The sequence below is a fragment of the Xyrauchen texanus genome, chromosome 31, assembly GCF_025860055.1.
Source record: "Xyrauchen texanus isolate HMW12.3.18 chromosome 31, RBS_HiC_50CHRs, whole genome shotgun sequence".
Classification (NCBI taxonomy): Eukaryota; Metazoa; Chordata; class Actinopteri; order Cypriniformes; family Catostomidae; genus Xyrauchen; species Xyrauchen texanus.
In genome coordinates, this window is record NC_068306.1 from 21541403 (window position 1) to 21555954 (window position 14552).

At 39.1% G+C, this 14552-nt stretch overlaps 2 protein-coding genes across 5 annotated transcripts in view; one reads left to right on the top strand and one right to left on the bottom strand.

The window, feature by feature from the left end:
- The window catches only part of LOC127624720 (tetratricopeptide repeat protein 1-like), a 472844-nt gene that overhangs the window by 360664 nt on the left and 97628 nt on the right, over positions 1-14552 (top strand). The gene's annotated exons all lie outside the window — the stretch shown is intronic.
- Positions 3015-14552, bottom strand: part of LOC127624721 (uncharacterized) — a 30244-nt gene continuing 18706 nt past the window's right edge. The window contains exons 7-9 of one of the 4 annotated variants that reach the window (XR_007968211.1): positions 9413-9647; positions 5719-7250; positions 3842-3983 (exon numbers count right to left, since the gene is read on the bottom strand). Coding sequence is in view for 1 of the 4 variants with exons in the window: in XM_052099576.1 (XP_051955536.1) it covers positions 3754-3983; positions 9413-9647 (465 nt within the window). In the remaining 3 variants the exon portion in view is untranslated. Of the gene's footprint in view, positions 3984-5677; positions 7251-9412; positions 9648-14552 lie in introns of all 4 variants that reach the window. The other 3 variants (XR_007968213.1, XR_007968212.1, XM_052099576.1) reach the window with 3 other exon arrangements.

The following is a 14552-nucleotide window of genomic DNA, read 5'->3' on the forward strand; positions in this document are numbered from 1 at the left end:
GATTTAAGCATCAACAGGTCTCACTATATATTAAGTGGCCTTAACTACTATGTACTAACATTAAATTCAAACAGGACTATAGGGCTGAAATGATTAGTCGACGTTATCGACTAATCAAAATTTTCGTTGTCAAATAGTCATTTGATTTCATTTAACGTAACATGAGTAACTAATGATGACGAGAGAGGAGCACTGCTGCTCGCGCCTGACCGAGGAGAGGAAGAAAACACATGTCTAGATGCATTCTCAACTTTCCAAACAGCTTCAGGTGATGTAGATCACAAAATATAACGGAATTATAATGGAATAAATGCAGAATAAGGAAATACAGAAGCACTGTCATCGTGAAATAAAGCTTAGCCGGATCTGGCATTCCACTTAAGCAAAACCTGCATGTAAGAGCATCTATAAATCAAATAACCTGACATTATATTTTTAATGCAAACTTTATTAAAGTTCAAATAATAAGGAAGTGCATCTTAACAAACTACAAATAGGCATTTCTCTGTACGGTCAGTGCCACGTTGTCGCGCGAAGGGGGAGAGATTGAAACTGGACCCGACTGAGGCACCCTCTGATGCGGGGGGATGCTCGTCCCTCGTGGGTGTTTGCTGTATATAGATTAATAACATGATGGATTGTGATGTATTGAATCATAATATACTGTAACCTATGTGTCACGTGTGTATCTTATTGTGTAGTAAATCGGCGATACACAGCCTTATAGCTCTATTAAGAAGATAACGGTTTTTTTTTTGTGAATGAAAGGTGGATCTGAGTGAAAATGTGAGAGAGTGTAGTCTTTGCCCATTATACACTGCAAACAAAGTTTTTGATCAGTCTTTTTTTGGCTTGTTTTCCAAAAATAATATCTAAAACTCCTTTAAAACAATGTACATTTACATTAGTAGCTATGGTGCAGAAGAAAATAAAATTATTGGAGAATGTTGAATACAATATTTAATATTGAAATATTTTTAAATATCTAAAAACAGCCTACTTAAAACAAGATAAATTTACCTGAGAAGCAACATATAAGATATTTAGACTTGCTTTTAGAGAATATGTGGAAAACAATAGAAAACAAAACAAAAACTCTTGATTACAATAGTTTTTTTTTTTTGCAGTGAATTTTTACTGAATTAAACTTAATTAAAATATATATTTTTTTCCTTGGAATTCAGTGAATGTTATTTAGATATATTTTTAAGAGATTATTTTGTCCTCTTTTTTGTTAGTAAGCATGTTTAATACAACCTTTTAAGTCAGGACACAAGCTGAATAATCAGTTAAGAGCTAAAGATTAATCATCGCAATAATCAACCAAATAGTCGAATAATTGTTCTAATAATCGTTAGTTTAGTCGATTATCAAAATAATCGTTAGTTGCAGCCCAACAAGACTATGTATTTACTGTGTAACTACACGTTGTTCTGCGAAATTCCAACATTCAGTAACAGCCCCTACTGAGGTTGAGGTACAGGTAGGTTTAGGAATAAGGGTTGGGTTAGGGGTAAAGCTAACAGGGTAACTAAAAAATGTAATTAAAGGCAAGTACTTTAAATGCAATTACAAAGTAACAACATATACACTATAAGTACATTGTATCAAATGGTAAAAGGACATAGTAGTTAAGGCCACCAAAGATAAAGTGGGTGTGCTTAATGTGCTTGAGCCCTGTTACAAAGTTCAGCAATTCTGTAGTGCCTGCTCTAAACAAGCACACGCTGTAATTGTCCAGCAGGGGACATTGTCAAAATACACTTGTATTGTAATTTCATTGAAGAAATAGTGCATTAATGTTTAAATAAGCCTTCAAAATAACGGCAAGCTCACACATCCTCCGTGAGCGTGGCGTGAGCGGGGCAGTCGTGTTGGACGTTCACATTGGCCACATCTCTTCCATGAGAAACAGCAGCACCTCTGTACAGGAAATAAAGTTATCTATGGGGTCCTACACCATTTTTTTTGTTTAATAAGGTCATAATAAGCTTAGGTTATTGCTGCTTTAAAGACAACAGTGGGCAGTCACGTGCACTTCATCTTTATCAGCACATTTGGTTGTGATTGGTCAATGTTGTGTCTATACTGTACACCTATATACACAGTATGGCAAAATGTCCAGCAGTTTATTAATACTTACCTTTATTAAGTTATTTTACTCCATTTACTTGCATGCAGACATATACATTTTAGAGTACTATAGGTTCGGTTTAAATAATTTTGATTTGCTTTTGTGTGTTTTCTATAATCTCCTGATTATTTTTAGTGTTGTAATGCACGCAGAGCCGCTGAGCTCAGCGTGAGCTGCGCGGCAAAAATAGGCTCATCGACTAAACTGTCTACTCATGGAAGATGCGTGAACCCGTAAGAATTGTTGCCCACTATGTTATAAAATAAATAATTTAAAGACAGATGCTTTGTTTTCGCTGCTGTACCGAAACCATACCGAACCGTGACATCAAAACCGAGGTATGTACCAAACCGTGAATTTTGTGTACCGTTGCAGCCCTAATGTACAGCAATTATAAAAGAATTAGCAAAATGCTAAAATGGAGAATAGCATGTAACACCGCAGGATGTGTCAACTTCCCAAAATTTATTTCATATCCACTCTTTACATTCTACAGTATATGATTTGTAAGCACTGTCAGCTCTTTCATGGATTATGCCTTGTAATTTATTGCAGGAAAACCATATATTCTGATTAAATGTGTAATATCATTGAAGTATGACTTCCTAAATGCCTGTCATAAGCACATGTTGAACATATAAACACATAAAGCCTCTCAAGCTACCAAGGAGAACATTTTAACCAGACCCTGAAGGGTGTTTGATTATTTTATTAGAGAGGCAATATCCCACACATTTCCTTAATGTGTGGATGAGAATTTCAAGCCTTGAACCCGAACAGAGTAAGTATATAAACTCTTCCAGCACATTACACATATAAACCCAGAATTACAGTAGGTGCGAGCAAATGTGACAGTGACTAAACAATACACATTAACAATTTATGAAAGGTGACTGCTGCCCCATCGGCCAATTATCTAATTACCAAAGATGTCAAATTTAAATCTACTCATGAACATGGAACCGGATGGATAAAAAATTGACAATCTTGAGTCATGTTTTCACTGCACTGGTGGAGTCTGAGACCACCAACCTCAAAACAATTGTTTGAAACCAACAATACAGAGATCTGTTTTTTTCCACTAAAACGTGACAGCCCTCATACAGTATAAGTTACGACCTTCATGATGTCTTGAGTAAGCAAAAGTGAACAAGACAACACAGAATGATGGATTGTATAACTCTGGTTTATTATTGTTTGTTTTCAATGACTGAATCTCATACTGGTGGTTAAGATTTCACGTGACCCTTTAAACCAGAAAAGACAAATGCACACAAAAAGGTGTATATACAGTGCAATTTAGTCATTCAGCCAGGTCGACATAATTGCTGAAAGTACGGACAGGCTGATGTAACAAGTGTTTCATTCCTTCTGAAAGTTTTATTAACATTCTTATACCACATACAAAAAAAAAAACACATACAAAAAAAAACAAAAAACAACAACAACATTGCAAAAAACTTTACCTTGCTGCATTACTTTGGCAACTAAAGCATTCAAGTTCCTGAGAGAAGCTAAGAATCCACACCTCAGTAGAGCCAATGAACAAGACACCTGGTTGGATGTCCTGCAGCGTCCGAAAAGGCCTGGATGAAGTGTATGGGTTGGTCCTTTGTCCATTACCTGAGGGAAGGTGAGGGGCGGAGCCTCAGTTGGCAAGGCTTTTCGGCGATTGGAGGTTTGTTGGCACGAGGTGGAGCTTGAGAGGGCGGGGACTCACTGGACACACTAAATGTTTTCATAAGCTGAGCAACACGGCCCCGTCCCAAACAGCTCTCCTCAGCTACTTCAGACCCCACATCGACAGAAAACGCCCGTTTAGAGGCGGGCATCATTTGGAAATCTTTTCCTGTGAATGAGAGAGCGAGAGTGAGAGACTGAGAAGGAAATAATTCCAAGACTTGTTATGACCATTGTTGGGTAAGTTTCACACACAATAAAAAATAATGAACAAAATCTGCAAAAGATTACCAATTATTTATCTAAAATTGTAATCAGTTTATGCCACTCATAACTTTATTGAAAAAGTAATCAGATTACAAATTATTTTACCTTACTTTTTAAAATCATTAAAAACATTTCACAGCAAATGTCTTATTTTCCGCTTAATAAATAAAAAATTATAATGTATCTCCTTCTTGTCTATTGTCACATGCTCGCCATACACTCATCAGCAGCTTTTCTTCCTTTACAATGAGTCGTTAGGGGGCACACACAATTCAGCTGTCACTGAGATGCAAACACTGTATGTAACCCAATGGATGTAATTGCAACAATTAAAAGTCTGTAACTGTAATATGATAACAAGTAATTGACTAAAAGCTAATTAGATTACACTAACGAATTACTTTGTGCTCGCTTTACACCAAAAACAGGTTATGATGACCTTCAAGGTTTCTCTCATACACAATACCTCTATTCTGTCCGTTATTCTCAAGTTTTCTGTCCTTCACTGAGCACACTCTTCTGTCCCTTTCTTTTTACCCCTTTTCAGTGTCCCTGGCTCTTTCTTCCTGAGCTGCAGACCGGAGGTCGTCAGTGAAGGAAGTAGAGCAGGGACGCAGCTGGGCGTAGATGGTGTGAGTGTTCGCACGGTTATGGGTGCGTAAGAGTGCGAGTATGTGTGCGGTTAGAGTGTATGTGTGTTATTGAGAGATGGAGGGCTGGAAGATGAGGAGAGGAGGGCCAGAGGGATGGTGGCGGAGAGCAGACAGACGCTGCTCAGACACCAGAAGGCTTGAGGAGCTGCTTATTTTTAGCTGCGTCCCCAGGGGACACAGATGTGCGTTCACTCTCTCACTCTCAAGCACATATACGCCTTCTCCTTTACACACAAAAATTATGACACACATTTTCCCCCTCACAAACTCTTTCTTCTGAAACTCAAGCACGCTCACACACCATGGTCAAAGGAATGAAGCCACATGTGACTGTGTCAGTCGAAATGTCCCAGTATTGAACCATGAAACTTTTTAAAACAGACATTTAGGGCATCTGATCCAATCTGATCCAGCCTCACTTTAAGACCTTGTTTATGTTTAGTTTTTTGTCTGTGGAAATGTTTATTTTTAGGACCACTACTTTTAAGGATATTTTGCTTAGTAATATTATTTTCCTCAAAATTAGGCATTTCCCACCAAATTCTCAAATCCACAATGTGTTTGTATGTTTTACATATTATTATTTACTCTTTAAAAGTAAATTATTTTCCCATTATTCTCAGAGGTGATTCTCATTAGATTCTCTTTTCTAATAATACAACAAATTAATGTAATACAATGATTTATTTTTAAACATAAGTCAGCATAAAGGTAGGGCAAAAAATACTACCATCTATACATACTTTACGATTTAAATAACTTTTTTTCTGCATTTCATTAGATTCAGTCATTATAAACCTGGTAAAAAAATTGCTTTAATACAAAGAATATATGCATTACAGCAATGAGTATGAGCTGTTTTGCATTACGGTAATGAGAATTGGGGGTAAAATTTAAGCTTTTTTTCATCATTTTTTTATTTTATTTTTGGGTGAAATGTGACCTGGACATGTTCTTGACAGGTTTCTTGAGATTAACTCTTACTCCTCAAGTCCTTCACTCTCTTCTTCCTTCCGTCTTCGCTCTCTCCCCCTCCCATCCTCTGGCCCCTGACCTGTAGTTCCTGTGTTAATGTCCTCTCGCCGCACTGCGTGGGCCTGCCACTGATTGTCTCACTATGTTGTGTGGTCGCCACGGAAACCCTGGATAGGCTCCAGCAACCTAGGCGGACACACATGCATGCACAGCACTCTTACACACTCACACACACACACACACACACACACACACACACACACACACACACACACACACACACCCTGAGTCACACTCATGATCTAAAACTGTTTGTTCCACCGCATTTACCACGCCCCACTAGTAGCCCATTCTGCGTCCCACAAACACAGCACATATGTGTTTGCATGTGTGTCGGTGACTGTGTGTTCATATATGCACTCTGTGCCGTTAGCTGACACCACTGTAACGATGACGCCTCATCCCCCCTGTCACTCACCAATGGTGTTTGCTGTTTTCCATTCTCCCATAACCTTTGCGAATTCTCCACCAGAATTCGACCTCTCTCTCCAACACTCTGGAACCTGAGCCTCTTTCACAGAGCTGCCACTACGTGCTCACAGCACCCCCTCAAAGCACGGCTGAAACCAAACTCTCTGTCCAGGCTGGCCAAAACTGCCCCCACAGGCTTCACCGTGCAATCACTTGTGACAAAGCCTGTAAATACCTGATCTCATTGAACCACCTCAGTCTCCCCATTTGCCTGTCAATAACTGATATGTATGTGTATGAATGACCTAGAGAATATATTTGGAGTATAGCAGTTTCCTAAAAACATGTTCAAAGAGAAAAAAAGCTTGGGTCTTTGAGGACCTTAGTCAGGGTGAATGCGATAATGAATTTTACATGGATGAAAATTAGACTTTGAGGGATAGATTAACAATTTGTACAATTGATAAAGCTGTATAAAGTTCATAGATCACATCTAATGTTCACAACTAGTTTTTCTGGAGGTTTTTTTTTGGCAACTGAAATTCTTTGGAAAGATGTTTTTTTCAATGTTTCATCAGCTGAACGATCAACACCAATTTAATCAACAGTGCGACACATTGAAGAAACTAAGTCTATCCCTCACAGCCTCGTTTTCATTCACGTCAAAAATTAAATACGGCACTACTCGGTGTAAGATCCATTAAAAATCTCTTTGGGAGCAACAGTGTGCTGCCTTTACATTTTTTATATGGTGTATACGGGACATTTTCTATTCCCAGTCACCATATGTAAACAGAGGAGCTGAGCCACACTGACGGTCCAGCACCAGAGAAAAGCACGCTATCTCTTTAAATGCCCCCACCTCTGAGAGTGATTTTGGAGGGGGGTTAGAAGTGGGGCAGAGGGCAGAATTCCGGAGCGGCATGTCTGTGCACTGAGCCGGGGTCATGGCTGCCAGGGGGAGGTGGCGAAGGGGAGAGGAGGCTGGGGGCCCTGTCACTTATTAGCTCCGGTCGAGCGTCGCCCAGGGCCAGAGTCGGGAAGCAGCGCTGGAATGTGTGTCCTTCCCTCTGAAGGTGAAGAGACACATACACAGGCACTAAAACCCACACACTAATGCACAAGTGCATTCTTGCAGAGACAGAACAAGCAGCTGTGGGAAGCTGTTGCTTTCACGCACATGCCAGGAAGAACATACACGCCACACACGCAACACACACACACACACACACACACACACACACACACACACTCTCAACCACACCTACAATGTTAAATGCTCAAACAAATTGACATGCACACATGCTCCCTGTTATACACACTGGTTGTATACAGCATTTGGAAATCCAATCAGGATTAAAGTTTTTGGCAAACAGAAAGATACTCCATCAAATGAGATAAACAAACTACAAAAAAAAAAAAAGACACATGAAAAATAAATAAAATCTTATAAAGCCATATTAACCCTCATGCAATGTAAAAAAAAAAAGTCTAGTTAGAGACAAAGAAAATGATTTAACATAACCTGGATGATTATTAATAATGAATGTCATTTAATATTTTAATTAAATAACATTAGTGTTAATGGTGTTTATATGCTCCATTTCACTGATATATCCAGCAGAGAGCATAAACACAAATTATTGAGATGAATTGTGTGTAATGCCTAATAATGCACACTAGATGGCGCAAGTTCAGCTTTAGGAGTGACTCAATATCTGACGAGTCAGGTCACACCACTACGAGAGTGTTAAGAACAAATGCTTAAAAGTAGATGTTTCCAAGATATAATAAACAGGGATGTAGTGGAGGCTAAACGCACGTAAACGCTGTTTACGCACCTCCCAAAATTCGGAAATAGCGTTTACCCACCTCCAAAGTGGGTTTATCCACCTCTAAATTGCGTTTATCCACCTCTAAATAGATAGTTCCTAAGCCATTTTAAATTAAGCTTATGTCGTTTTAGTTTCTTATTGTCCATTATTAGTTTCATAGGTTGTTAAACCTAAGACGAAGTCTTTCATAATGCGCTGCTGCCAGTGTTTCCCATGCGCGTGCATCGATATTGACTACTACCAGCTATATACAGCGTGCTGACCTCAAAAATCCAGCTGTATTCGAACAATAACTTAGATCTCCTTATTAGCTAGGCTCCTTGCATGCTGGCTAATAAGTAATAACTGACAGTGCTGTGTTGGACAGATTTATGCAGCGGTGTTCCATGACGGAGAGAGAGCGCGAGAGGTACGGGTGAGAGAGAGAGAGAGAGAGAGAGAGGGACGATGGAGAGGTAGCCTAGTGCTGCGCGAATGCGGCTCTCTGCAATCAAATACGATTTTAAATAGGCTTAGTAAAAAATAAAAAATAAATCGAAAATCAACGTGTGGCGGTCAGCGTTGATATTGTGGCGGGCAAAAATTCTTTGATTCCAGCTTGTTAAATGTGAATATGTTCTAGTGTCTTCTCTCCTCTGTGACAGTAAACTGAATATCTTTGAGTTGTGGACAAAACGAGACATTTGAGAACGTCATCCTCCTGGGCTTTTGGGAAACACTGATCCACATTGTTCTGACATATTATAGACCAAACAACTAATTGATTAATCGAGAAAATATTCAACAGATTAATCGACTATGAAAATAATCCCAAATCCCTAATCATTATGTACAAGTGCATTGCATTGGAAGCCCTGGATATAATCCTGCCTCTCTATCTCTCTTAAATATTTTTGTTCTCTCTGTTTTGTCATTTAGTAAACTTTATAGATTTCAACCATATTATTCCTTCTTGGGTCTCTTTAACAAGAACTTAGATTAATGTATGAATTGAATAGTGATTGTGTGACCTATGATGAGGGAACAACCAGTGATACCCTTGGTAGTACCATCAAATGATAGCCTATAATGATAGCGATGTCATCAGGATACACATACACCGGTAGGCAGTGGCCCACCTTACTGGGTGACCACGTCGTGGTCCACCAGAATTTATAGTTTACCCACCTCTTTTTTTACCACTACACCTCTGATAATAAATGGGTAGGAGGGTTAAAATTAAACCAAAATGATGCTCATATTAGAAGGAGAAAGATAAATTCATTCAAAGGAATTAGACTTAGGAACAACAACTGTAGTGTTCATTATTATTTAGAAGCTGTGAGAGAAAGTCCAACACACAATCACACATATAGACACACAGAGATAGGAGGGCTATGTAAACACCAGCCTCTTACCTCTGTTAGTCAGTGGTTTGGGGGTGTCTTGGAGATGGAATCTGGATGTATCAAGCAACTGATTGGTCATCCTTTCCTCTGTGTCCACATGGGCAGGCCTACTGAGAGAAGAGGGTGTCTGGAGGAAAGATATCGCACAGGGCTGATAGCAAATTGAGGACAAGAATGCTGAGTCATCTTCTGACCATCCTGACTCAGCCCCCTCTGTAGACTCTTGAGGCTGATGATGGGATACCTGCCATAGACAAGAAATAAACCAAAGTTGAATTAGCTATTTAATTGTCCTAAAACCATCTTGTATGCAACCCTCGTGTTCTCGAGGCTGGCTTCACAGTCTTTATGTTTGGGGTTCCGGAGACCTGATAAATGATAAATGCAAAAATAATGGTAAATTAACCTATACATTTCTATTCACTTTCTTTTAATATGTTCCTCTGACTTTCTACATTGTGTACACCAGTCAAGAATTGTATCATGTGAAAATGAATTGCCTTATTTTAAGTTTTATATCTAACGTAAATAATATAACATTTATCCTGGATGAAGTTTGCAGTGTGTTATTAAATTAAAATGTTATGTTATGTAATCAGTTCTTGTAAGATTAGGAAAAGTCATGAAGTATCAACCTGACTGAAATTACAAAAGGAATGTTCTGATATCAATACAAGTTAAACACAGTTGACCACATTTGTGACAATGTGGATTACTACAAAAAAAAAAAAATTACATCCCTCATTTATGTAAAAAACAAACAAACAAGCAAACACAAGTGGCAGTTGTATTAAAGGGGTCATGACATGCCTTATTATTATTTTAATGTCCTTTGAGGTTCGCTTATGTTAGTCAAGATTTTTGAACAAAAATATATATTTGTAAAAATATATATTTGTAAAATATAATTTTCCACCCTCATTCTGACCCTCTGTTAGAAACCCTAGGTTTTGGTGCTGCTTCTCCTATAAGACTTGATGCTAAACACCCACTGCTGTGATTGGCTCTCTACTCTTGACTGACCTGCTCTTTCTGCTCTCCTCTACTAGGCAGGCTACAGAAGTCATAAAGTAAAGTTGTTTTGGCAGCTCAATATTAACAAATGCTCTTTTTGCAGTGAGTGGGAAGTTTTGAGTTCTGAAACTTACAGTATGTTTTTTTTTATAGTCAGAGGTGGGTAGTAACGCACTACATTTACTCCTTTACTTGAGTATCTTTTGGAAAAAACAATATTTTAAAGTAGGTTTGAAAGTGCGTACATTTTACTCTCACTCAAGTAAATTTATACTAAACTTCTTTACAATGGGCACCATTCCTGTGGTTTAATTTTGGTTAATGTGTAATTTATTGAGAGATTATTGAATGGGACTTTTACGACAGGAAGTTCACAGTTGCGCGTGCTGTCACAGACTGCACTCAAGCCGAGTCTATCAGACTGCTGCACTTTCAAACAAAGTGACACAATCACATTCTTCACACCGCACAGTGAAAAAATAATAGTTTCGTCATGCATAGTATTCATTTAACAAGCAGATACTTCAAGATTAAAATTGAAGCTCCAACTTAGGGCAACACAGCTTTTCTGTGTAATGTGATGGTCAGTTTCAGGGTGATTCTGTAACTGGGCTCTTATGACATAAATTTTTAAGTGTATATTTTTAAATCAATGCAATGCAATATATCAGTGCGCTTTGTCCCGCATATCATGAGCAGAATTTATGCATTTACCCCATGCCCTCGCGGGGATACTGGAAACTATGGAACCTACTTTGGGCTGATTAACTGAATAAATCCAGGTAAACATCCAAGTTAAGTGTAAATGCCTTTTGCTCTGCCGTTTGCGTTATTGACAACTGGAGCGCGAACTGACAGCATTTCTACGCGTGCATAGTGAGGCATGTGCAACACAAGGAGATGACCAAGAGTGTGGCTGTGTCTGAAATCGTTCACTCATTCACTATTTCCTATCCACCTTATTTTGCAATGCAGAAGTAAGCAGCGGCTGCATTTCAGGCAAATGTGTAAAAGTTCCACTGTAATTGACCGCAATGTAAATAAACAGAAGGATAATAATAACAGAATTCAGTGATATAAGTTTATAAATTGTCACACAACCACAGGATGTACAGCAGAATGATGGCCTAATGTCAGCTAATTTTCTAACTTCAACATAGTATAGTAAAAGAGTAAGTAAATCATTCACTCAATAAAATTTGCTTCTTACTTTACTGAGATTGTGACGATGTTTCTTGTCTCCATGTAAACTTCCATTTATATGTACCTGCATAAACTCCAATGATGCCTTTATTTGTTTATTTCTAAAGGCAATGTTTCATAAGTCATGCTGAATGTGAGATCTGCTTGTCTGTTTACTATACACTGCTAAGAATGAGAGAATGCTCTCTGACAAGAAGGGAGAGTAAAATGTGTTTATTAATTTGCCAAGATGAAACTAAATGCAGTTTTGGTGCAAAGAAAGTTAAAGCAGCATTTGCAAAGCAGGCAGTGACGTTCTTCTTGCTGCTGGTTGTGTAAAGTTTGTGGAGGCATGTCAGATGGCGTGGATGACTGATCTCTCATTCATTATGCCTGTGCAACAGTGTGATAAAACAATATCAAAATGTGATATAGAGTAAAACTATATGCGTTCAAAACCAATACGTTTATCAAAATCATAATTAATGGTAATAATATGATGACAAATACTGCCAGCCTGTAATATAAGTAGCATAACACTAAAATAGCTAATACCGGAAAAGGTCCACATTCAAGGTTGATAATGGCGGCACCATAGTTCTGCTGAAAAATAAGATGGATATAGTGAATGACAGTGAGTGCACTATATCTCAGCAGTGAGTGAACGAAATGAGTGAGTGAATTCGGACGCTAACATATACAAGGAGCATGAGTGTACATCAAATGTACATTTGAAATTAGAGTACATTGTGGATAAGAGTGCATTGTGGGTAAGTGAAAAAAAGTAGAGAACAAGTGTTCCGCAACCAGGGTTGGTGCCCTACACAGGCTGCATACTCGCCGTTTAGAGAGCGACGGTACTGCTGTACAGAACTAAATATCTAAATTCTTTCAACAATGAAAACGGTAACTACACTGAAATAAGAATCAATGCAGATCTATAAAAACTATGAAATAGATAATGTAGGCATTGATAAAACATGATCTTGCTTTGGTTTATATTTCAGCATTATATAAACTCAGCAAAAAAGTCCCTTTTTTAGGACACTGTATTTTAAAGATTATTTTGTAAAAATCCAAATGACTTTACAGATCTTTATTGTAGAAGGTTTAAACAATATTTTCCATTCTTGTTCAATGAACCAATACAATTAATGAACATGCACCTGTGGAACGGTCATTAAGACACTAACAGCTTACAGATGGTAGGCAATTAAGGTCACAGTTATAAAAACTTAGGACACTAAAGAGACCTTTCTACTGAAACTGAAAAACACCAAAAGAAAGATGCCCAGGGTCCCTGCTCATCTGCGTGAACGTGCCTTAGGCATGCTGCATGGAGGCATGAGGACTGCAGATTTGGCAGGGGAAATAAATTGCAATGTCCCTACTGTGAGACGCCTAAGACAGCGCTGCAGGGAGACAGGAAGGATTGCTGATCGTCCTCGCAGTGGCAGACTACGTGTAACAACACCTTCACGGGATCGGTTAATCCATATATCGCACCTGGTGAATTCCAAACCTCTCTTCTTATTGACACATTCATCCAGATCTGACAAGAGCCCTTAAAGGCATAGTTCACCCCAAAATTCAAATTCTCATTATTTACTCACCCTCATGCCACCCCAGATGTATATGACTTTCTTCTGATGAACTCAAATGGAGATTTTTAGAAGAATATCTCAACTCTGTAGGTCCATACAATGCAATTGCATGGGTGGCAACATTTTAAAGCTAAACAAAATCACATAAGTCAGCATAAAAGTAACAGATAAGACTCCAGTGGTTAAATCGATATCTTATAAAACGATGTGATATGAGAATTTGTGGATGAGAAACAGATCACTTTTATATTGTTGTTCATGTGTTTTTGGTGATTCACATTCTTGCATATCACCCCCTGCTGGGCAGGGAGAAGAATGTCTAGCAGAAAATGACAAATATTGATCTGTTCATCCACACCTATCATGTAACTTCTGAAGATATGGGTTTAACTACTGGATTCTTATGGATTACTTTTATGCTACCTTTATGTGCTTTTTGGAGCATAACATTTTGGCACCCATTCACTTGCACTGTACTGACCTACAGAGCTAAAATATTCTTCTAAAAATCTTCTAAAAAAGAAAGACGGGGTGAGTTATGGGATGGCATAAGGGTGAGTAAATGTTACGAATGAGGCAGCGAGGAGAGAGGATCTAAATGCAGGCTTCTTTATTATTAACAAAATACAAGACAAACACAAAGGAAAAACCCTCGATGGGGAAACAAACATAAACTAAGAACTCGGGCAGGGGAACACAGATCAGGCTTGACAACATTCAACGAACGACCAGGAGTGAACAAAAAGCAGGGCTTAAATAACCAGGGAGTGATGACTGAAATAGACACAGGTGAGAACAATGAACAAAATGGCAGTGGTGATGGCAGGTGGATTCTGGGAAGTGTAGTACATTTAACAATGACAAGTGAAACCCACGGCAGACAACAAGGGAATCGTGACATAGCCCCCCCTCAAAGGAGCGGCTTCCAAACGCTCCTCAGAGAAAAAATAAATGAAAAAAAAATCGTCCAAGGAGTGGGGGAAGCAAACAGACAGACCAGAGGAGCACAAGGGGCAAACAGACAGACCAAGGGAGCACAAGGGGCAGACAGGCAGTCCAAGGGAGCACAAGGGGCAGACAGGCAGTCCAAGGAGGCACAAAGGGCAGACAGGCAGTCCAAGGAGGCACAGGGAGCAGACAGGCAGTCCAAGGAGGCACAGGGAGCAGACAGGCAGTCCAAGGAGGCACAGGGAGCAGACAGGCAGTCCAAGGGGGCACAAAGGGCAAGGACAGGTTCAGGTGGTCTGGGAGCTGGCCACCGGGCAAGGATAGGTTCAGGAGGCCTGGGAGCTGGCCACAGGGCAAGGACAGGTTTGGGGGACCTGGGAGGAGGCCACTGGACAGGGACT